General features: G+C 49.4%; 1 protein-coding gene across 1 annotated transcript; it reads left to right on the top strand.

Moving 5' to 3' along the window:
• The first annotated feature begins 1,237 nt into the window (after positions 1–1,237).
• LOC149341196 (uncharacterized) lies at positions 1,238–22,679 on the top strand. Its single transcript, XM_089543127.1, has 11 exons — positions 1,238–1,510; positions 3,827–4,018; positions 4,825–5,010; positions 5,878–5,994; positions 9,594–9,741; positions 12,000–12,161; positions 14,778–14,919; positions 17,257–17,425; positions 19,659–19,811; positions 20,734–20,914; positions 21,620–22,679. Exons 1-11 carry the CDS (start codon positions 1,289–1,291, stop codon positions 21,634–21,636), a joined length of 1,689 nt encoding a protein of 562 aa, XP_089399253.1. The 5' UTR covers positions 1,238–1,288; the 3' UTR covers positions 21,637–22,679.
• The last annotated feature ends 1,548 nt before the right edge of the window (positions 22,680–24,227 follow it).

Below are 24,227 nucleotides of genomic sequence, written 5' to 3'. Positions count from 1 at the left end.
TGTAAGGGCTAGGGGTGCGTAGGGATGAAGGGGAAATCTGTAGATAGGTTTCAGAGTCGCTAGGGCTGAGGACAGGTTGTCTGCCCTCGCCTGCCTAGCCTCTGCTGCACTGCCATAAAAAGTTGTCCGCGAGTAGAGAGTGAAATCGCAGGTGACTGGCAAGTGCCTTCGGCAAATGGGATCAAGCGCGACGTCATGACAATCGGTCGACGTCATTGGCTGGAGGGCCTCCTTTGAAGGGTATTTGCCGCTGCCTTCTTGACTTGTATCCTACCATAGTGATGTCAAGAAAAAAATGCCGCCATCGTCTTGAAGACGTTTAAGTAATGAGCGTTGGCTGTTCGGTAGCGCCAGCTATCGTCTATGTGATGTATTGCCTCGTGGTTAGGCTACATTTCCATACGTTACGGCGAGCGGGCGCCTACCACCTTGAGGTCGGATATTTTTGGCCAATTTAGGCCGAAAAAGTGTTTCGGCTCTTTGGAGGGCCATATTTCCTTACCTCAAGCGTCCGGTCGCCATGAGGTATGAAATAATGTGCTGCCGAGTGGTGACGACATGGCCGCCATTATAAGCCTAACCATAAGTAAATATCATAATTGACAATATTAGTGTCTAACACTATACGCATCGAGCTGTTACGAATATCCATTAGTTATATCATGACGTTATCGGTTAATTAATTATAAGCAATTAAATATAAGCATAACCCTAAACTAAATATTAACTTTCTTAGTTAATTTAGTGTCTAACCTGTTCTACTCATATAGAGGATTCCAAATATCTAATTTGTTTTATGATGCCTCTTTAATTACTGAGTTAAAAGCGAGTAAACATAGTCATGTGACTTGTTAATTACGACGTAACAAAATCAATGACGTCACCAATCGCCAATTCGATATACTAATGACGTCACCAATCAATCACCAATTGGGTTGCTATATCTATTTACTATGGGGGCCGCATCTTGAATTCCTCGGACTTCGAAAATCTCACGCCGCAGGGGGGTGGTAGCAGACACCAAGAAATCGAGAAACGTGATGAATAAGAGCTCACGGGTACCTGTGGCGCCAACCCGAGTGTAGCGGCGTAAGCACCGCAGACGTCCTGCACCCGTGCCCAGGGTTACTAAATCCTCTTTATTGGCACCGGCATTCCGCACATTCCCAGCTGTCGCTGAAATTGCCACAAGGGTTGGGTCAATATTTCTATTCGAGAGCGGGTCGCGCGCTATGCCGCAGCGCAGCAACTCATCGTTGCTCCATGCAATGCGGTCAGCCGCGGCAGCATGGTTAGCGGAGGCGAGTCGCCGTACAGCGTGCGCCCGGAAGCCGCCGTTGGCAGCAGTGCCGATGACGCACCCCAGGCGGCGCAAGATTCGGGTACACCTCGGTTCGGGTCGACCGTAAACCGTGCCAGCAAGAAACACCGCAGCAAGCGCCGCTCGTCTCGACGCAGCAGCAAAGGATCATCGCCCGCGGGTGCCGACTCTGGCGGTCCGGGAAAGCAGGTATATAGTCATTTTCTTCTTATCGTACGGCGTCTTTTGAAGCGAAAAGCTTCACTAGGCTAGTCAACACCGGGTCTGGCGTGCGCCGTGATTAATTTTAGCCACACACGGCCGGGCTAGAGGGGTGACGCGCGCGCTGCGCGCGCGTCACCCCTCTAGCCCGGCCGTGAGCCACAGCTGCAAATGCGCGAGTTCGCCGCGTGAGGTCACTGGAGAGGCGCAGGTGGTCGGCGGAGCCGCCGCCGAGCGCGGCTCCGCCGGTCGACCTTCGCCGTCGTTCGCGCGCTCTGCGCGTGTTTACCGAGTGTGCATCGGCGCGCACTTGGCTTCCTCTTATGACGCTACTTGCAGCCGCGTGTTTACCACAGTTACTACGCATGCGGAAGGAGGACTATATAACGCGCTTTACACCGTTATCGTAGTGCTCCCAGTGCATTGTGGATGAACTGCGACAGCCATGACCTCGAACTTAAGCATAACTGCAGCTTTTCACTTGTATATCCAGGCTTAACCAGAGCTAAGCCACTGCCAATTTTTTCTTCGCATGCGACTGGCGCTGCGTTGGTCGAATTGGAATCTCTGCACAAATGGCTTCCCTCATAACAACGTCTCACTTTATGTAACAGCAGGCCTGGTTGACGTGTGCATCTCAGCCAGATTCCCAAAGCAGTGAGCGCCACCTTTTGTGAGCATGGTAATTGTCCCCCGTGCGGGAGGGTGTTTCTTTAACTGCGACATCAGCTAAAGGGGCTCTGAAAGGGGGCTCTCAATATGTTCCGTTATGCCTCGGATGGTAAAGGACGCCGCTTTACGAATGTCCTCCAGCAAGAATTTTTTAAAGGCCCCTTTAAAAAATTAAATTTTAAAGACAGCTTTAAAGGCCCCGTTCACCAGAAAATCCGGTGTCGGCGTTGGTGCTGTCGCCGTTTTCAGCGTCGGCGTAGTGAGTGAAAAATCACGAACATGTATATGGCAGGGGGTCCCCAGAAAGCAAACTAGGAGGCAGGTGGTCCACCTAGGTCACGTGACCTTGCGGTATCATCATCACAACCTGCCCACCGGAGAGTGAGCAAAGTGCCCACCGCGGCAAGTGACAGCTCGATTAATGATGGGTCACTAGGCAAAGGAAAGCTGGGTCGCACAAGGCCCACCGCTGGAAGCACCTGCCATCGCAGGGCAGTGGTGAGGACTCCCTGCAGGGTTCTATGAATATAAAGTACAGAATGACCTATTCCGCATTTATGAGCATTAATCCATTGAAACTATTGCGTCATACCCTGAAGGCGGAGCTTAAGTGTTCCCTCCTGTGTTTACGCTCTAGCACTGAGGTACCCCCTCACCGCTTTCGCCCATCTTTGTCCGAAGCCTGCTTGAGCTTGATAACCGAGCCTCGCACTGAAACCGAAGCGAAAACCGATGAGCACCAATTCGCATTTGGTCTAACCATGCTGAATTTTCCGGGTTTTTTTTTTGGTTTTTGAGGAAAGGAAATGGCGCAGTATCTGTCTCACATATCTCGGCGGACACCTGAACATTCTTTCTTTTTAGTGGGTCGGAGGGTTCACTGTAGTGTGCAAAAAGCTAAGCATGTACCGTGATATACGGTATGGGGGACCGACGTGATCACGGCGGAGGCGCGCGGAAGCGTTTAGCCCAGTCGAGAGAAACTGAACCATCTGTGGAGCCAAATCATTAGGTTTTAGTAAAGGAAAGGTGCTGGAAACAAGAGAGAACGAGACGACGTAGTGAATAGCTGCGGAATAATTTTTACCACACGGGGTTCCTTAACATGCTCTCACCGCACAGTACACGTTCGTCCTTTGCATTTCGCGTCCATCGAAATGCAGTTTCTACGGCCGGGATTCGGCCCTTAGACACAGCAGCCCAACGCCACAAGGAACTTTTGCTGAAGTGGATCTCTGATGATGATGGACTTTTATGGCGCAAGGACATCTGTGGCCAAAGAGCGCCATCACACGAGGTATTTTCTTCTGCTCAAGGTGGTGCCAAAGACCCATTTCCAAAGGATTTCACCCTGAGCTGAGCACCAGACCAGGGAAAAGCTTGTACCTATTGTATCACCGATTGGTACCCTGCGGCACAGGGGATCGAACCCCGCACCTCCCGCATGCGAGGCGGATGCTCAGACAACATATATTCTAGGAGTTACCGCTAAATCCTTGTTCCTTTTCTTTAGGCTGGCTCATATCGAGTCCAGCTGCGTTCTATGTTATTTGTCCGCCTACAGCGGGCTCGAAAACTGGCAGGTGTCGAGTTGCAGATTGTGTACAGAAGTGTTTGTGTGCGCCCCCGCAGGACTCGAAGGATGCCACGGACACTGACGATGGCTTGTCCTCCCGGCGTCGCAGGCACAGCTCCAGGTCCTCTCCGGTAGGGGCGCTCACGCCGCGCGGATCCTGGCCCCGGAGGCACACGTCGCAGGGTCGCAGTGGGGAGCACCGCGAAAACGGCACCCAGGACAGGGCCACTGAGGCCACTGAGCTCGCGGTAGGTGCAGAGACCGATTGTTTCGCGAGCGAGAGTCTGGAGATGCCCCGGAAACTGGATTTTACCAAAAAGTGGTGGAATCGCGTCATCATCATCAACAGCCTGACTACACCCACTGCAGGGCAAAGGCCTCTCCCATGTCTCTCTAATTAGCCCTGTCCTTTGCCAATTGCAGCCACCGTATTGCCGCAAACTTTTTAATCTCATCCGCCCACCTAACTTTCTGCCGCCCCCTGCTACGCTTGCCTTCTCTTGGAATCCACTCCGTTACCCTTAAAGACCAGCGATTATCTTGCCTTCGCATTACATGCCCTGCCCAAGCCCATTTGTTCCTCTTGATTTCGACTACGATGTCATTAACCCGCGTTTGTTCCCTCACCCACTCCGCTCGCTTCCGATCTCTTAACGTTACATCTATCATTTTTCTTTCCATAGCTCGCTGTGTTGTCCTTAACTTAAGCTGAACCCTCTTTGTTAGCCTCCATGTTTCGATCTGCCCGTAACACACTTATTAGCATTTTACGAGCGCTAATAAGTGTAACCAAGGCTTAACGCTGCTGCATGCAGCGCCACATGATCAAGTTTTGTGAAACACTTCTGTCCCACCGCGACGTCGAAGGTGAAAATAACCACGTGAAGATAACAAAATCGGGCGGCTTCTTCAACCAGTGGTTCAATCTTGTGACCCACTCCGACTGGGTGATGTACTGTCCGTTTATTGTTGTTTTTGTGTTTAGGCATAACATGACGGTCATTTTTTTTTTCGCTTTTCTCTGGCCTATAGTTTGACGCCATGCTATTAACAGATGTCGCCGCCACTGCCTTCCGATGATCCTGGGGCGTCTTTATCCGGCGCTGCTACAGTGCCGCAAGGGGATTCGCACCCACGGTGCGATGGTCCCTCTGCTGCGGGCGCCGCTATCCAGCCGAACGCCGAGCGAGCTGAGCTTGAGACGCCCTTGACTGTGGTCGACAAAAATCCGCCGCAACCGGTACGCCGCAAATGGAAGCCACTGTGCGCCTCTTAAATGTCAAGGTTTTGTATGCGTCTGCTCCAACTTGGGGTTAAAAAAATAACAGAAGTTGCACTGAAAAAAAAAAAAGAGTTCTTAGTGCCGATAAAATGTCCGTTCTGTATGGCCATATATGTGTCCTAACGAACTGTTGGAATGTGCTATGCTTTTTCTGCAATGCATGTCGTACTTGCACCAACTCTGCACATGGGCTACAATTGGAGATACACTGCAATTTTTTTTTTACTTTGTACTACAAATGCATAATTTACGTGCGTCTACTGTGATTTGATGAGAGTTTCGGTCATTTCGCTTCGCAATACGCGAGCATCGACAGCCGCAGTTTTCGGACGTGCCATGGTCGCAACAGTACCTTTCAGGCGGCTGTCACATAACCGGCTGCATTGACAAATTTCTTTTCTGCAGAATTGTGGGCTCTATGGCGACTGCGCCAGCTGCGGCTGTGTGTGCCAGGTGGGCCTTCGAGTTTCTGAAATCTGTCCTCACTTTTCTGTCGCCCGCTGGCTGCCCGACCCACCCGGACCTTGTGAAGGTCGGGCAGCCAGCGGCCTGCCCCCCACCCGTCCCTATCTGTCTGCGCCCCCATCTATCTCTCTCCCTTCTTTGCGGCGAGGGAAAACGTATGAAATATATTTCTGGAGTCTGGTGCAAGGATGGCTATTTCGTTGTATCAGAACGGGTCGCGTGTCGCGGCGTAATACGCTGAAGGAACACTGGTTTGGCAAAGTGTGCTGTCCCAGGCAAACCTGCCGCAGTTTCCTTCGATGTAGTTTGCAACGCTGTGCATCTTTATTGATTTTTACTTTAAGGCGCGCTCAAATGCAGGACAAACCATGCCTTGAGAAGCCGTCGCTGCCTCTGTTGCCGCACTCGAAGACGGAACTCGCAGAGGAACAGAAGCTGAGATTTTACGCTCGCTGCATTCGTCCTCACATGAAGTTGGTAAGCTGCGGACCGTTTCAGCTCTTCTGCAGACAGCGTAGATATCCGGAGGAGGAGGCGGCTGTTAGGCCGCGGCTGTGTGGTCCTCGCATCTGTAGATGTTTGATGATTCGGGACGTAGCCGAGCAGAGCACTCTGTACTAGTGAACAGCAGACACCGGATGGCATTTTCGCACTACAAACGGAGTAATGCACGACGTGCGAGTTTTCATAAACATACCTTAGTTTACGTTCTTCATAGCTAAATATGTCTGCACTGGCGGCGTAAGTTTTCGACTCCGTTTCACACCTGCGAGCATCGTAAATCTAGGATGCATACGACGTCGCCGTCCCATTTACCAGACGAAGCGCCTACTAAAACAGGGAATGCCGCTGTTGGGCACATCCTCAGAGCACGAGCTGAGAACTTTCCAAAAACGTAGCGGGGATCGTTTGCTCCAGTCCAGCCGTGGCCAAGCAAACTTGCCTCTCCCCGCCGCTGAAGCCTCGCCACCGCACCGCCTCTCGAAGACTCGTGACTTTTCCTTTACGTAACGTGCGCTCGCCCTCGGCTACGGAGGCGTACATCGCCTGTGTGAATTCTGCTTGAAGGATTTGGGGATCTTGCCGCTGGCCTCTTCTCTTTTACACCACCCATTTTTTTCTATGTTCAGAATTTGGGACCTATCGCACGCCTAGCGGGAACTGCTAGGGAAAAGGGGAAAAACTTCAGCGCATGCCCGAGACAGAGCCGCGCCGTAATCGACTGCCCGGTAGTGGATGTGATCGTATCAAGTTGCATATTGAAATAAACAGTAAGAAAGGTATGTACCGACAAGCCGTCTGCGAGAAATTTCAAGAATAGCTAAACGTTGCCGTGGCACGTATCCGTCCTTGCCAAAAGTAACCGGGCATTGTTGGTTTGTTTCTTAGCCGCGTAGCGAAGCACTTGTGGCAGCCCTGAAACTGTGTAAAGTAAGGTGAACCCTTGTACTCCCTTTCTGACACCTTTCGATGTTTAGGGGGTGCCGTAAAGACCCCGTTATACTGTTTAGAAGCACAAACCTGTTGCTCGGCTACTTTTGGCAAAGCGGGTACGCACTGTAGTATTTTCGCGTCTATGTCAATCCTCTCCCTTTTCTGCGACATGCACTGCTGGATATTGGCGGCCTGGGCGCTTCTGTTTCGCGATCTCGTGCCAGTCGAAATGCTTGCGCGTCAGCAGGGCGTGCCATATCACCATCTCTCGGTATCTCTCATTGTCTCCACCAAACCTTATACACTTCGTACCAAAGCAATCGGCGTCACACTCGCGGCAGTGACGAACGTTGTGGCGTGTAGAGCTGGTAGGCCACGAGAAGGCCATCCTGTGGGCCATGGGCGAGATGTGCGAGCACAGAAATGCGTGTATCGCAGCTGCTGCTGGCGTTGCTGTACCACGCGTACGTGGCGGTTGCCGTGGCGCGCACCTGGCATCGCTCGGGGGACTGGTGCAGTGGCGGCCGCTTCCTGGCCGCGCTCACGCTGGTCGTGCACGTCTTCCTGGTCCTCACCGCCGCCGCTGCCCGGCTGGCACCGGCGACGCAGCACGACCGCCTTTGTTCAAAATCGCTGCGGTTAGCAGGCATCACACTCACCTCGAGTGGGTGATTGAGAGTTGTTCTGTAATGTAAAGGTGACAGCTGCCACCTCCTGCGAGTGAAGCGTTAAAGGAGTACAGACACGAAATTTTTGTTGCGTGTTCTTGCTTCGTAATGACTCGCAAGGCAGTATGCAGCATAAATCGCCGTGTGAAATTCACCTATACGCCCGTCAAGTAATTCATGACTAATTTTTCTCATGTTTCGGTTTCAGTAGCCGATCTCTCGCTATCAGGTCAAAGTTTAGTTTTTGATGTCATATCCACCGTTCGGCAGTTGAAAGCGAAACTGAGGGAATAAAATTCAATATTACATTATTTGCACCGCGAAGGCGAATTCCGCATGGTGATTCATATATAAATTCCTTACGCACCCTTCCAAAGAAAAAAGCAAGCAAGAATTTGGCGTCTATGCTCCTTTAACGTATACAATTTAGGACCTTCATAACTGCTCCGTCTGCTTTCGGCTGGAGCCTCCCAGGTAATACTTCATGGGCCAGAGCTTTGCCCTCAGCCGGGCGTAAAGCCTGGCCCGAATAGAGCGTTGTCAGGTTGAAGCAGCTTGCGTTGGGTTTCGTTTCCAAGGTTTGAGTCGACGCCAAGCTAGCAAAATCGGCGTGTAGCCCTATTAGCCCTATGTTCCGCGTGAACCTTTCGTCCACATTAGGACCTTGTAAAAAGCAAGCGCTCGAGTCCTGTTCCACGTAAAGTTAGGTACGTGCGCCCTGAGAGAGGCTACAGCAGTCACTAAGAAGAGACGCAGTGAGCAACATAAAAGGGGTAAGGAGGCGAGGGGCTCGTTAGTGAACGAAAAAAGCTAACAGTGACTAAAGCCAAGAGAAGCGGGAAGGTGTGGCTGTGTTGGTTAGAGTTAGAAAACATCTGCGCGATAACTTTAGATGGAAGATAAGTTTTACAGAAAGCAGCAACAGCAGCAGCCGCAAAAAAAAAAAAAAAAATATCCACATGCTGCCGGTTGGATCCGAACCCACGAACCAATAATACTGCACGGGACGTACAGAGACCGTGGATTCTGTCTCCAACGGCGGCATGTATTTGTCTTTCTAAGCATTACAAGCATAGCATTAGAAGGCTCATCGAAAAAAAAAAATATGTTGCCAATCATAAAATTCACTCATTGACTGGAGCGATGTGATGTCACCAGACAGGAAATGATAACTATGCGTTTCGGTGCGTCTTCATTGCGTCCTTGTCACCACCTCTAGACACCTTCGGGGAAACATCTAACCACCAGGTAGAGGACCAGAAGATATGTATGTTTATGTGCAGACAGACTTGTAGGAGCCCCCAAACACAACCATCATAGAATGACACAAAATCCGACGTAAATGCACCAACAGCTTCTAATGCTATCGCAGTGCCAAAACAATGTAATTATGAGTCCCCGTGAATTTTTCTCTACTTTCTATAAAAGTAAATATCTCTGATCAGATATTATTGCAGAACTGCACCTTCCTACTCCAACACCATCATAAAAATAAGACGAATTCTGCTGAGCTTTCCTCTATTTCAGTGGCTTGGCCTCATGTGTGCACCTAAGATCCTCGTGCTGCAGCGTAATTGCCAATGCTTCTTCGAGCTCATCCTTGCAGCAATGCAGTAGACGCGACAATTCTGCCAGCCGCGATGAGTGTCCTCACAGTGCTTGCCGCGGAAAGAAAGGGTCACGCTATATCACGAAACCTGGACAGTTTGGGGAGTGAAAAAAAATAAATAAATAAATGTTCGCTTCGGGTTTGGAGGTTGCACGTCCTGATGAAAGCAACGGAAGTCTTTTAGACAGCCATACCATCCGCCTATTTTTCAGCGACGTGAGCGAGTACCCTCGGCAAGCAAGGAAAGGCCGAGAACGAGCCACTCAAAAGCCGTTTCTTTAGACGCTAATTTGAACGCGCTGTATTTAAACGTATGCATTCCTCAGCAGGTCCTCACGGTATTTTTTCAACGCGCGGTGACGCAGTACGGTGGCAGGTCATGGGTCAGTGGCTGCGCTGTGCTTGTTGCTGCTTATCCTGGACAGCTTGCACAGTATGCAGCGGCTGCGGTCACTGAGTGGCCTGCTCACTCTCGTCTGCGGCGGCTACCTGGTCTCGCAGAACAGGATCAAGGTGGGCTTCTTCCGCATATAGCCTGGGTACCAGTTCCCCTCCGCCTTCCTCTTTTTTGAAAAAGCTTTTTCAGCACTACAAAAATGAACGCAGAAAGAAGTACACAGTGCGGGCGCTGACCTTCACTTAGGCACGCCAAGCTTAACCAGTCCTGCTACAGTCTCACTTTCCTCCATAGTTCTGCTCTTAAAACTTTGCTAACACGTCTTGCATGTCCTAAAATTGGTCTACAATTTCCAAAAAAGGCACTCACTTCTGCAGGCATAAGTCCTTTCCTGGGGCAGAAGGCGATGAATCTCGCTTTGCAGGTGGTGACCGCTATTGCGCTCACAATCTTCAAAGTGTCAGGCTTGATGGGTGAAACATAAAAGAAAGGGCCCGCAGTAGAAGAAAGTTCACTTAACAAAACAAGTTGTGGCTAGTTGGTGAAGCATGGTTCCTTGAAAAAGTTTTTTCAGCACTACAAAAAGCATGCTTCACTAACTAGCCACAACGTGTTTTGTTAAGTGAACTTTCTTCGACTGCGGGCCCTTTCTTTTTTGTTTCACCCATCAAGCCTGACACTTTGAAGATCGTGAGCGCAATAGCGCTCACCACCTGCAGAGCGAGATTCCTCTTTTTTCGGGCGCTTAACGATGGTGTCGCCGCCTGCCGTGCTACGTAGACAAATAATGTTCATAAGAAAGAAAAATCGCCATTTGTTTACGCTTTCTGTGCCTCTGTCGAATGCCTCTTCTGCGTCAAAAGGGACTAGCATCTCTCGCTTACTTGCTATAGAAGCCAAAAGCGCGCCTGCCCGGTGGGCTCGGCAGTCCAATGAGGAACAACGACTGGCTTGGGGAAGGAGAAACGATGAGCGAAAGTCGGTGACAGGCGACGTTCTTCAAAGCTTGGCCCTCGTTCGGGCCTCGGGTTAACCATGCGCCGCTAGCAGGGAGCAACCGTTAGCCAGGGAGAAATTTCGATGCAGTAGCTTACCATACGTGCTCAGAAGCAATAGACATCCGCAAGCATCTTACGCGTACATTTCCATTTGCGAGCGTGTGAAAAGAGCTTCGAGACGCTTCGCAGATCCGGTGGGCGCGAGTGGTTCGGGCGGTGCTGCTTCAGCTGGCGTCGGCAGCGCTGGTGCTACGCTGGGGGCCGGGCCGGGCGGCGCTGGGCTGCGCGGTTCGCAAGGCCACCGCTTTCCTCGACGTGCCGCGCGAGGCGTCGCGATTCATGTTCGGGCACCTGACGAGCGGCGTCAACCTCTCCGACTTCCTTGGCGAGGCCGGCGAGAACGTGACCACCGTGAAGCCGCCGTTCGTGTTCGGGGTGCGTAGGCCGGCTGCTTGCGACCCTTTAGCCGATTCCCAGCTTCCTCTCTTGAAAGCGATAGCTCCCGTTCAGCGGAGAATCCGGCGGCGGGCGAGGAAGTGATTAAAACACCGCATAAATTGTTAACAGAAGGTCGCGACATGACTCAAAGGTTACTGTTACATTTAACAATCTAAAGTAAATTAATTGTGCCAAAAGGTAAATTGTGGTCAGATTGGAATCGAACCCGTACCCCTTTATGCCGAGTCAGACACGCTATACCAATGGGCCACCGCGAGACAAGTTAGTTCGAATTGGTTAAAGGAGGCGCTGTTTGTCTTTTCCGGATGTGTCCGTGTCTGTGAAGAGGTATGCAAAGAGGACAGCTGAAGGGAGCCATTATCGCATCATACTCTTAAGACGAAGCTTAAGAGTCCCCCGATTTTTTTTTCTTTTTGCACACAGTTAAGTTGCAACACATGCACAGGCTCACGCACGCACACGCAAACAAAAAAGTGCGCGCTTTTGAAAATGGGACCATGAAAAAAAAAACGGAGTGACTGTTGCGAATTCAACATGCGCGTAGACGAATAACGTATTGCGTAGCTTCTTGATCATACAAACGATAATAGCACTAAGCAAATGCTGAAAACATTTGCGCCATGTTCTTTGATCATGATTCATTTCTGAAGCTATACTCTTTTCGGTTTTCGTCCGTCTTTGATTGACCGTTTTGCCGCAGCCAGCTGACCTATTCTTACTGAAGTGTTCAAGAATCTGGACCTACTACTGGCATTAGCGAATGGCGAGCGCCCTTTAGTCGCCTAAAGGTTAGCCTCGCACGAGCTGCTTTAAACAATCGAGCTGTAGCGCTTGCGGCCTCTCCGCGTTCTTCGCTAACATTTTTCTTGCAGTACCCCACCGCTCATGTACCCCACCTTGTTGTGCCTACCCCGCAGGGGGTGACGGTTATGTTCTACGTGAGCTTCTTCGTGAGCGCCCTCTACTACTACGGGATGGCGCAAGCTACAACCAGGCGCATCGCTGCAGTGCTGCGCCTCGTCACCGGCGCCACGAGCGCCGAGTGCGTCAGCTGCGTCGCCAGCATCTTCCTGGGACCGGTGCGATATGGTCCTGCCTTGCTTTTCCACACTTGCAACTGCTTGTCGCCTGAGCGAGCAGCGAGGCTGGCGAGAGTAGTACACACAAAAAAAATGCTAATGTTTACCCCGTGCTGCTTGTGTGTGTCGCAGAAGCGTCACTCATGAACCGCCTATAGCAGTGCGCATTACGCTGCACAGCGTTAAAAGCAGCAGAGCGCCGCGGCGGGGAAAGCACTGCGGAGGCTGGAGTTAAGTGCGCCGCCGTGCATGCGCCCGGCGGCGTGGTGAAAAAATGGCTGGGGTTCAACGTGGCTTCAACCTATAGTTACGCAAGCGAAAGCTCTGTTAAGCTGCCAAGGTCAAGGTTAAGGTCAAGGTCGAATGTAAAGGTCAGGTACCCAATGGTCATAGTCATGACTCATAAGATAACGTGGCCATAATACAATACATTGGGCCATACCACGCAGTTAAGTTCGGTTTTACCTTGTGAGGCACTGAAGGTCATTTTCTCATTCATATCGAGATCGGAATTTGTACCCCGAGGAGTAGAGCTCTCGTTCTAAGTTATTTTTCGCAGTAACTGTCTCACTTCTCGGTGGGCACCTCAACCACGCTTCAGAATAGATGCCATACCGCTAGATACATCGAGCGACTATAGTAAAATAGGAGTTCGATATACTACTCGTCTTTCCTATACTTTTACACTGGACCTTCAAGGGGATATTCTGTGTGTTCGATGCAGCCAATAATTCGAAATATCCGGGTTCGATATATCAGGGCTCGACTTAGAAAAAACCATTGGGCGACTGGCTTCGATTGTTATAGTTCACATTGGGTCCACAAGTGCTGAAGCTAGCTCCTGTAGACGAAGACAGCTGAAAACTGGACGCGGAGCTCCAGCGTGCGGCTGTTTCCTGATCGCTCACTCATGCCGCTTGCTTGCGTGCGCGCTTTCGATTGATGTTCCTTGACTTGTATTGTACGCGTACCTTACTAACTTTCAGCAATGCTAACGCTATTTCCTGTCTCTGTAGCTAACTCTGTAGCTCAATGTGCTGCGCGCGCTTCTGTGTCTGGCGGCGTTGCAGGTTGAGGCGCCACTGGCTGTAGCCCCACAGCTGGCCACTCTCACCCCGGCCAAGCTGCACTGTGTTATGGCGGGCGGCTTCGCTGATGTCCCGGTCGCCAGCCTGGCCGCGTTCGTGGTGTTCGGCGTGAGTCACACGTGCACTGTCGACGTGTGCGCGCATGCAGCCGTTCATGAGATAGCGCATGCGCACTCCAGTTCGTTGACAAGGAGATTTGTGGATTACCATTACCGGTGCAGTGCGTTAGCGAAAGCCGCACTCACTGGCCGAAACTGCGCGAGAGAGCTCCGAGCATGTACGAAACCCCGTGACTGCTTCGACAGTAACGGTTGCAGGATTTCATTACCCGTGCCGAAAAAAAAAAAAAATCAGGGGCTACTTTGTTGACCTAAAGTGCGGTGAGGCGAAAGCCTTTAGCGCAGTGTTGCTGCTTGTGTCACTGATGTGAGGTTAAGATGTTAAGTACACAATTGTTTGTGAATCTTAAATGCTGGAGACACTGGAGGGCGTTTGGGAGGCATCCGTCTGGATCGACGCCTTTATGCAAACACTCTCGAGCGACAACAGAACTACATCTGCGTTGGCAGGAAGCAGCGTAGCCAACGCTCGGCTGCGGAACGGAAGGATGGTGGTTCGGATCCCATCGTGCACAGACTTTTTTATGCGAAGCATACTACTTTAGCTACCACTTCAGCCCTTCACCGTGGTTATGCGCCTCCAAATCGCGTGATGCATGACGTCACACCACGTGACACGATGACGTCACGACAGTAGAGAAACGGGGGCCCACCTCGCGCCGTCGCTGTGCGCCTCCAAATCATGTGATACATGACGTCACGCCACGTGACACGATGACGTCACGACAGTGGAGAAACGGGGGCCCACCTCGCGCCGTCGCTGTGGTTGTGCGCCTCCAAATCACGTGACACGATGACGTCACACCACGTGACACGATGACGTCACGGCAGTGGAGAAACGGGGGCCCACCTCGCGCCGTCGCTGTGGTTGTGCGCCTCCAAATCACGTGATACATGACGTCACACCACGTGACACGATGACGTCACGGCAGTGGAGAAACGGGGGCCCACCTCGCGCCTTCGCTGTGGTTGTGCGCCTCCAAATTACGCGACACGATGATGCTTCGCATTCTCCAGGCTTAACTAAGTTAAGCCTCAGCCATTTTTTTTTTCTGGTCTGATTAGAAAAAGCGTGACACCCCTGCCTACAACCTTCTGTCGACAACGATGAGGCATCAAAGGCTTTCGCCTTAATATGCGCCCCTTGAAGTGCACAGTGGTGACGAGTTCGAGCGACAGCTGTGGACAGCCAGACTTGCCTAGCACGCACCGGTCGTAAAGCCCTTCTGGTGGTTATCTAACGTTTGCAGTCAGCAGTAAGCTCTTCACGCATGCGCGGTCGTCGCGTACCTTCCCCGGGATTTAGTTGCCTCAAATACGCCGCCATTTTTAAACTTGTGCCTCCGGTGGTCGCTCAGGATAGAAAGTTTCTTTTTTTTTTTCATCGTCGGCCCGGTCCCGTCGTGTAGCGCAGCTGGACGCCGGACACCTGGCGTTGGCGTCGCTGATGAGCATCCCGGCAGCGCTGGCTGCCGCCGAGCTTCTGCACCCGGAGACAACCGAGCGGCCCATTGCGCACGAGGACGAGGAGGCCTCGTCCACCGACGCAGGGTAGGTCCGCGGGTCTCTCTCCGACGCACGCACGCACAAACAAACAACAAACAAACGCGTGCACGCACGCACATGCTAGTTTGTTCGATCAGTCACTCTCAAGCTAAAAATAGTAAACCGAAAACCCACTGCTAGTTCTCGTTCCGTTCAAGAAGTCTTTCTTGGAATGTGACTGCTATATTTAGGTGTTTTCTTGTAAACCTTTCGTGAGCTTCGAGCTCAGCGTACACCTACCGCTGCTACATGGATGTCTTCAAGTGCGCCTGGCTCCATTCCTGCTCGACTCCATCGGCTAAAAACCTAGGTGCGGAGGATCGCCTCCCTATTAGGCGTACTTATAAGGATTCACTGCAACGAAGTACAGAGCGAAAGGCGTTGCTTTGATGCTCCTTCAGTGCGTGATGCTTGGAGAGCTGGAGTGGTCATTCTGTCCGGCACATAGAAAAGGGGGGCCCGCAGATGAGCCGTGCGATGTTCTTTTTGGCACGAAACAATGGAGTTGGTGGGCTAGCTGACGCGTACGTACCTAAGTAGGTTAAAAGCAAACAAGGGTAAGGAAGAGAGCTCCTGTCTTCCTTGACCGTTGTTTGTTTTGCCCCCTGGATAGAATTAGTGGCACGCAGTTTTGGCGAGAATAAAATGGAAAGATGAATAAAGGGGGGTAAAGCCTTGTTTTTTCTCCGCCTAAGCAGATGCCATGCGCAAAATATCGGTATTATGGCTACTTTATGCGGTGTACCGTGCATAAATGCCACAATGCAGCCGCTGCAGCCTTGGTGCACACTCGGTGATCTTCGCATACCTAGTTTCTGATGCGCGTGTTTTTAACGAAGAGACACAGCTCGAAACAGCTGTTTCGGATAATAGGGACCAAGATGAGTCCTGTGCCCTTTGAGCAATGAGTGATCGGGAGACAAAGGAGTAACGTATAAAACTTCATTTATCACCCTGTTTTCGTCGGAAATCCCCCTCGCTTATAGTTAGTCTGTGCCCTATATATGACAATCTACATTCTTTACATTTAAAGTGAGCACCAAGAAAATACAGTTTCCGCAGGAATAAGGTCATACGACTAGGTATTTGATGCGGTTATGTCCTAGAAATTAGCTCATGTAATTAGCTGGTGTTAGCTGATGACTGCAGCGATTGTCTATGTCTGCACGTGTTTCTTCAATATGTGTTTGTGGTTTTCGCGCTGCAGTTATGTCTCTAGAAAGTTACCAACTTGCCCGTAAGGTTCTTTTACTGACGTAATCAAAACACATTTCAACGCGTCTCTTCCGCTAGTTTTCCGTCGAAAGAGAACCTGCTCAGCCAACTTCTTCCTTCCTAATGGGGAAAACCATTAGGAAGGAAGAAGTTGGCTGAGCAGGTTCTAAATACAACTGGTAGTAAAAGTATAAACGCTGCAATTTTCTCTCGGCGTTTCTGATCTGATTTCGGCCCCCTGAACGAAAGCGACAACCCCCATAACGCTCGACCTGAAATCGGCCCGATCTCTACGCATGTGCTTGTAGGTATACCAGGTGTTTCACCTAAGATGTTCCGCAAATTTTAAAAATAGGTTTTTCGAGATAGATGAGTGCTTATTCGGCATAGGAATATCACTATGTAGCCATCAGGATACAGCTAGGACATGCTGACTAGTAGGCTGGTTAACTTAATAATGAGTTGTTAGCCTCCTGATTTATTGAGTTTCATTAAAACTTTTTGTTCGAGTTGGTTCATAGTGATTTACTAGTAAAAAAGTTATACCGCTTGTGTATGTGGGCCACCTCCCTGTGGTTGCCTATGTTTACGCTATAACTCTTTTACTGAATATTATTTATTGAGAGGTGTGTATAGTCGACCGTAAGTGTAATAAACATATCAGTTTTTTGAATTTCGAAAACGCAGTTACCCTCGGCGCTGTGACCCAACAAATTTTGACTACATCGCTCCAAGATACATGCACCTTGGGGAGGCTTGAAGGAAAAGTACCCGCTGCAATGTACTTAACTGCACTTAAACCTTCGAAATAGTCGAAATTTGTTGGGCCACAACGCGAGGGGAACAATGTTTTCGAAATTCTAAAAACTTATATTGTATCTATATTACGCAATATACTAGTACGGCGGGCTACGCGCCTCTCAATAAATAGGGAGACTTGCAGTAATAGTTAAAAAGTTAACTATTTGAATATTATTAAACAAGCCTACTAGCTGTATTCAGATGCGCTACATCGCTTACAATGCGCTCTTCTAACTCAAAAAGCCTATGTTTAAATATTGCATAACACCTAAGGTGGAACACCCTAAATGTGCCACATCATCCGTTACGCTTACACCGTTGTTACAGGTCCGGGCAGAGCATGCTGGAAGCGGTGTCACGTGGCATCATGGTGACGCTGCTGATGGTCGGGGGCATCGCAGTCAACATCGTCGCCTTCCTTGCCTTTGTGGCCCTCGCAAACCACCTCTTCGTGACGGTCCTCAATGATCTCAGCGCTCCGCCGTTCAATTTTCAGGTACGTAGTACCTACACACGGGACGTATGCCTCGTCGGATCTGTCCGCTTGCGGGATTCTATGCTCGGGCCATCGATATCGGTCAGTAGAGAGTAGACAGCAATTAGCCGTGACTGAAAGGCGCCACCAAGTAATCAAACACGAATAAAGAAGACGAGACTAACTGCCATTGCTTAGCAATTTCATTCTAAAAGAGGACACGTTCGTGGTTGTTCAAACGTCTTCAAGCCAGAGGATCTGCTTCTGAGCAGCATAGTCGGGAACTTGTGGCGCCTGTGAGGCTACCAAGCCCCTCAGGGGTAAGGGTGCCTTCGTTCTAACTTTCAAAGATTTTGAGCTTCGGGGTTTCAGTAGATGCCCGACTGCAAGGCTGTATATAAAACAGACTATGTAGCCGTTGTGATCAACCCTGTACGTGTAAAGGACGATTTTTAGTTCGTTAGCACTAGGGCTTCCGCTCGGCCGAAAAGCTGTTGTCTCTCTCAAACCTGCTTCTGGCAGGTGACGCACCTGCCACGGTGGGCAGGTGGCAACCTTCCCACCCTTGTCCCCGTTGTCTGTCTGGTCCCTCCACGACGTGCAAGAGCTAGGAGCCAAGAGCCTGGGTGGCAGGTGGGCCACCAGATAGGTCACGTGACCTTGTGACGTCATTACGACCTGCCCATCGGATTGTGAACAAACTGCCCACCGTGGCAGGTGGCAGTTCACTTAATGATTAGTCGTGAGACGTCCATCGGGAAGAGCAACCTGGGCCTCACAAGCCCCACCGAAGGCGGCACCTGCCACCGCAGGGCAGTGGCGCGTCGCTAAACCGCTGCACCACTGCGCCAGGAGCGTTATACGAGGACTCCCAGGGGTACGTGAATGTAGAGAATGACCAATTCAACTGCAGTAAAAGTCTAAAATGGTGCAATATCCCGCAGACTTACTTCATGTGATATGTCAACCAAGGTAGGCAGTTCAAATAAAGCAAAACCATTGAAAAGCAAGGGAAACCATGCAAAACCAGCGTTAACCGCGCTAGCGCACGATAATTCACGATTAACCGTAAGCTAAACCACCGGTGGTTTTTTTAACGCTTACAAATTTTTATTTTGAAAACCATGAGAGATACGTCGGTGTGATGTTGTGCAGGGGATTGTACAGCAAGGTGGACATTACGTGCGCGATTAGCGTTCATTAATTAGACAACTAATTAACTGAAATAACTAATAATTTCTTTCAAATTTTGATTATAGGAGGACTAGCGTCTGTCCTGTGTATTTGTGTTCTTTGTCTCGTGTGTTCACTAAGCGCTAGCAAAAATGATTTCAGGAGGCAAGATTAAATTACGAAATCGAAGGCCGTCAACATCGAATGTGAGCCCAGTTTTTAATTTTTATTAACCAGTAATGTGGTTCAAAAAAATCGAAGGGTTTCGCTGTACACAGTGTGTACAGCCTGATTGGCTCATGGTTTTGCTTTACTGGGTCGTCGGCAAGTCTCATACCCAACAATTCTGGGCAAAAACATTTTTGAGCTCGAAACCTTCTATGAACGGAATTTTTTTAAATGTAGCATTTCATTATAACAATTATTATATCCGCAGATCGCCAGACGATAGTCTAGCATTTTTTTCTATTATCGTTTTTGTTATCTTCAAAAGCTTTCCCCATTGGTTTTCTGTGCCAGTCTTTATGCGAGTGATGGAAAAAGTTTAAAAGATTTTGCTACACATTGGAAGAATGGACCATTACCTTCAATATTTCCATAAAGCACCTTACAATTTTCAGCTATTCAAAATCTTTGTCCAAGAATGCTGGACATGAAAAACTAAAATAATAAGTCCCAGCCTGCACCGCTCAAAGCACAACAGGCTTAATTCAATCAAAATATTTAAAAAAAATCTGTCCAAGGAAGGACAGTTGGTCGTTTTGCGTCCGCAGGCGAAACATATAAATGAATGTATGAAAATGCTTCAGGAGAGAGAAGTAAGTATACAAACGTACGCCGATTGTAGTAACAAACAGCGATCTGAACTGCGAACGGAAATGATACAAAGAGGTCGCTGCTGTTTCCACCTTTCGTTAGCACAAATTCTGACCATAGTAGAGTAACTGCGTGGCACTCGCGCTGGCTGTTTCGTCAGAGAAAAGTGTGGCCGCCAACTTTCCTAGCCTTTGTGAGGTAACACAGCGGTGGAAGTATCTCCGCACTCGTTCCGACATCACCACAAAGAGGTTCCGGTGCGCAGGACGCCCTCGGCGTGGTGTTCGCGCCTCTAGCACTGTTGATGGGCGTGCCGTGGGAGGACAGTGGCAGCGTGGGCCAGCTCATCGGCACCGGCCTCTTGGCCAACCAGTTCGTCGCCTACCTGCACCTCGTCAAGATGGCCCCCTCACTGCACGTACGTATATTCATTTTTTTTTATTCAAGAAAAACACAGTGTCTTGGTGCAGAGGGCAAAAGGCGAAAATCAATCCGCCTGACTGGGCCCTAAGCACCACTCGAACACAACAGCAAGGGGCACATACATGCACATACATAAACAATATAATGATCACAGTGCAAATGTTTGTGCAACACAACTTCCTAATAGAAACATTCATTATATTCTTATTAAGCAGAAAACACGTCTAAAAAAATTACAGGAAAGGACAGTGCAAGAGCATAGATCAAAAATATGTATGGAAACTAATAGTATTGCACACCTGCGCACCTGTGCACCACGCATTGCACACCTGTGCGCAGGCGGATGTGCCTTCATGAGATGGTCCGTGGGCAAGGTGTAGGAAATCTGATACTGGGACGTTCACTTCGAAAGCCGCACATCCACTATGCATTTCTATCCTCTTGCTCATCTCGATCTGTATCGCCGTCTGCTCTAATTTATCTAAAAAAAATGGCCCGAACTGTGCTCCTGTGCCAATGCGAATTTCAATGACAGCTGTGCTGGTGCTAAACGCCGATCCAATTCGGTAGGCGTTTAGCAACTTTGATTAGCGGTGCGGGATGACTTTTGCGTTTATGGCGCTATACTAGGATTAGCGCCACCAACAAGCTCTAGTGAATGCCTTCTGCTGAGAGATGGAGCTGTCGGATGCAGTAACCTTTCATAAGGTGTGCGACATAGGGGACAGGCGTGCGTCACTCGTGCCACCGTGCGTTGCAAGGCGGGTGTGCAGTGTGATAGGCCAGCCGAGAAAAGCAGGCGACGGTAGAGTGAGTGAGAAGGGAGAGGGGGAGAGCGCGGACAACGCCGACGACGCAATTCCGCCGGACGTGCATCATACAGCCACCGCTGTAAAGTGCCTTCATTCTGTTTGCAGCCGCGGTCGGTGCTCATAGCGACGTACGCGCTGTGCGGCTCCACCAGCCTCGGTTCGCTAGGGATCGCAATGGCAACCCTGGCCGTGCTGTGTCCCGCGCGCATGGACGACGTGAGCCAACTAGTGCTACGCGCCATGTGTGCTGGATCACTGGCCTCCTTCATGACTGCGTGCGTGGCCGGTAAGCTGAACCACAACCAAAGCCCCGTTCGGAGCACGTTCGGTGAGATGACGTGTGCCTTAACTGGGACCGGCACCACAGTGCTGTACCCCGGATGCATTTCGCCTGACGCTGTATAGTACTCTGCTGTCTTTGCCAAAGCCTGCAGTCCTTTTCGGGGCGTGCACCGGTGCTGCGCAACCCGTCAAACGTTTCATGATCGTTGGCTGCAGCTCCAGATCAATCGATATACAGCTGTTTCTTACGAGCTGTCTAACCACTGAGGTCATGTCAAATTTCTCCCAACTTGCCTTTGAAAGGAGCTCTGCGGTGCAATTTTAGACTCTTTTTACGAGCGTCACCTAAAACTATGTCAGGTTGGCGTTCCAGACGACAGTCGCATGAGCTTAAGAGGAAGGGCGATACAGTTCCTGGCACCACGACAAGGGCACACTGCCCCTTAATTAATACACTTCTTGAGCTTCTGCTCAGTTCTTCGTTTGGAATTGAAAATAGTCGCCATTTGCAGTTCACTAGCGTTATCTTGCCGCTCAGGTCTTACCTTCGCTGAAAAAAATGTGTATCGAGAGAGCGTTGATTTTCTAGGATTTGAAAGTCAACCATCACATTCTGTCACAAATAAACACCACTTCTCACAACAGATTTTTTCCAGCTCTAAGATCAATGTAGCGGCAGCTGAGTGATTTCATTTACCGTTTTTTGCAGGCAGTCTGGTGGGCTGACGTCGCCTTCGGGACAGCGCTCCTTCCAACAACCTTTGTTCTTCAGCATACTTTTCCCTACTGCCCTGACGCAAATGACGTGAAATCATTGAGCTCGAAAATATGTAGTACAGTTTATACTGAACTTAAAGAATTTTGGTGCAATCAACTGTATTTATGCGAAGGAAATACTATAGCGCTTTGCTTTCGCTCGACAATCTATTCTATTTCTGATTCTATTCCGATTATGACTTCATTGTATTTCACTCACCAATCGCTTCCAATAATAATTCTATTCCAATTTTGATTCTATTCCGATTACGACTTTATTCCAATTGTAATTCTATTCTTCATCCACTTTTAGTTGTCATCACTTCTGTTACTCATTTTTGTTGAGTCGTTGTTAAACCGGCGTCTCCGTCATCTCTCCCTTTAAGTGCAGAGGGGGATTTCCTTCTCTCACCTGACACCTGCCAACCGTGGCAGGTGTCAGGTGGAGAGAGGTAAGTCCCCCTAAACACCAATTGCTGCGATTCACCTGTGGAGGCTTCACACACACGCTGCTGCCGTCGACGCCAGACAGTTTTCGCCGCCATGGGACACCTATAGCAATAAAACGGGATTGATCCTTCTGTCCAAATTCTTCCACACATCTCACGGGAACTGACTACAAGTCAACTCTCATTACAACAATCTGAAAAGTCTACAACACTACAACCCGGATGCAAACACAGGAACGATACATGCTTAAAAACTAGAAAAGTGCCTTTTATTTTTTTTTTTATTCGCCAGCGAAATTATCGCAGTATAAATTTTGTCAGTGTTGTGGTTCCCATGTGCCCTTGGAACCAACGTCGTAATTAACTTCGCCACAATGGCGGATTTTGTACCTGCGATATTCTCTCCAGTGCCCGCCAACCAAGGTCTTTCGCCATGCGCGTTCAGCAACATCACGGGCCAGGCGCGAACCTCATGGGGCAGAAGTGGGATGTCTCAGTGACTCTTCGTCCTCGCTGCTCCGCGGGCCAATGGTCAATCATCTGAATCCACCTTAAGCAGGTTAGATATGAGTGCTACCTTTCGCATGGGTCTGGGACGTAACTTGAGGCTTGGTGCAAAAAAAAAAAAAAAAAATTCAGAGGTAGTCAACAGGTGGTGCGCCCGGCTCACGATGCAGACTTCGGCGGTTGGATTCCCCGCCAGGGCGAAGACAAACCCACAGAAGTTTCGTATTAGAGGGAGCATTTCTTAAAGCGATTTTATGAATGAGATTTTTGAAGCTCTATGAAGAATGGTATGCGAAATATTTGTGAATTGTGTTCATCAGTTCTTTGCACGATGGTTGTTTACCAGATGACTGGATAACGGCTGAGATCAAACCATTGTGTAAAACCGGGGAAAAAAAAGCACACATCGAGAATTACCGACATGTATCAATGACATCGACATCATACAAAGTTCTGGAGCACATAATTCATAAATATATAATAGGTTTCTTACAGAAGCACAAATAACTTACGCTTGGTTTCAGGCGCCGGTTTTCTACAAGTACTTAGTTGAGACTATCCACTTTGCAGAGTCGATAAATTAAGGCAATCCAACGAACGCTATATTCATAGATTTTTGCAAAACAGTCAACATGATGTCACATAACAAATCAATGCCTTCGCCGTGGCTCAGTGGTTATGGCGCTCGACTGCTGACTCGAAAGACGCAGGTTCGATCCTGGCCGCAGCGGTCGCATTTCGATGGAGACGAAATTCTAGAGGCCCGTGTACTGTGCCATGTCAGTGCCCGTTAAAGAACCCCAGGTGGTCGAAATTTCCGGAGCCCTTCACTACGGCGTCTCTCATTGCCTGAGTCTCTTTGGGATGTTAGAACCCCATAAACTCATTATAAATTATCATAAATCACGATATAAAAAACGACCAGATGCTTACATGAATTACAATTTACCTTTCGAATAGAAGTCAGTCCGTCACTTTACACAATACATCTAACCGTGCCCAGGCCGATTCCGGAGGTGTCTCCCAGGGATCCGTCCTTGGACCACTTTTATTTTTATTTTTTAATAATGACACTGTGGCGGAACTTTCGGTCCGCGTGAAGCTTTACGCAGATGACTTTTGCACAGTCTCTTCAGCTGACGGTCAAGTGCACCTAAATAATGACCTTGCGAAGGTTGTTGCTTGGTCTTCCCAAAGGCAAATATCCATTAATTACGAAAAAAAAAATTTTTTTTTAGAGTTACAAGAGAAGACCTCTTCAGTTTGTGTATGGAGCTAACAATATATCAGAATTGGAAGTAACAAGTACAGTCTTTGTCAAAAGTAACCAGGCTCCATGGTTTGCTTCTCATTCGTATAAAAGAGCCCTCACGGCTTCCCTAAAGATCAAAAAGCTCTTTGAAGGTGAGAACAGGTGTTATTCTTACCATAGAGATTTAGAGCTTGAGGGCTGGCATTGAGGGCAACCACAAAATTCGAAGTGAAGATCTTGGTAACGTACTGGCTATTTCTGTGAATGGTGTTCTGTCGATGCTGAGTAAACTTGATAAGAAATGTTCTGGTCCTGATGGGCTTGCAAATGCTTTTCTTAAACGTTTTGCAACA

This window comes from Amblyomma mixtum, chromosome 5, assembly GCF_055824585.1.
Source record: "Amblyomma mixtum isolate Tamu chromosome 5, ASM5582458v1, whole genome shotgun sequence".
Lineage (NCBI taxonomy): Eukaryota > Metazoa > Arthropoda > Arachnida > Ixodida > Ixodidae > Amblyomma > Amblyomma mixtum.
Note: the sequence above shows the minus strand (reverse complement) of the source record. Positions and strands in the feature narration are given on the sequence as shown.

What these genes read in the sequence shown, in the direction of transcription:
- LOC149341196 (XM_089543127.1), top strand. Translation starts at nt 1,289, where the DNA reads ATGGTTAGCGGAGGCGAGTCGCCGTACAGCGTGCGCCCGGAAGCCGCC. An exon ending in CTGGCGGTCCGGGAAAGCAG is followed by an intron (nt 1,511 to 3,826) that starts GTATATAGTCAT and finishes GCGCCCCCGCAG; the next exon opens with GACTCGAAGGATGCCACGGA. An exon ending in AGATGGCCCCCTCACTGCAC is followed by an intron (nt 19,812 to 20,733) that starts GTACGTATATTC and finishes TTCTGTTTGCAG; the next exon opens with CCGCGGTCGGTGCTCATAGC.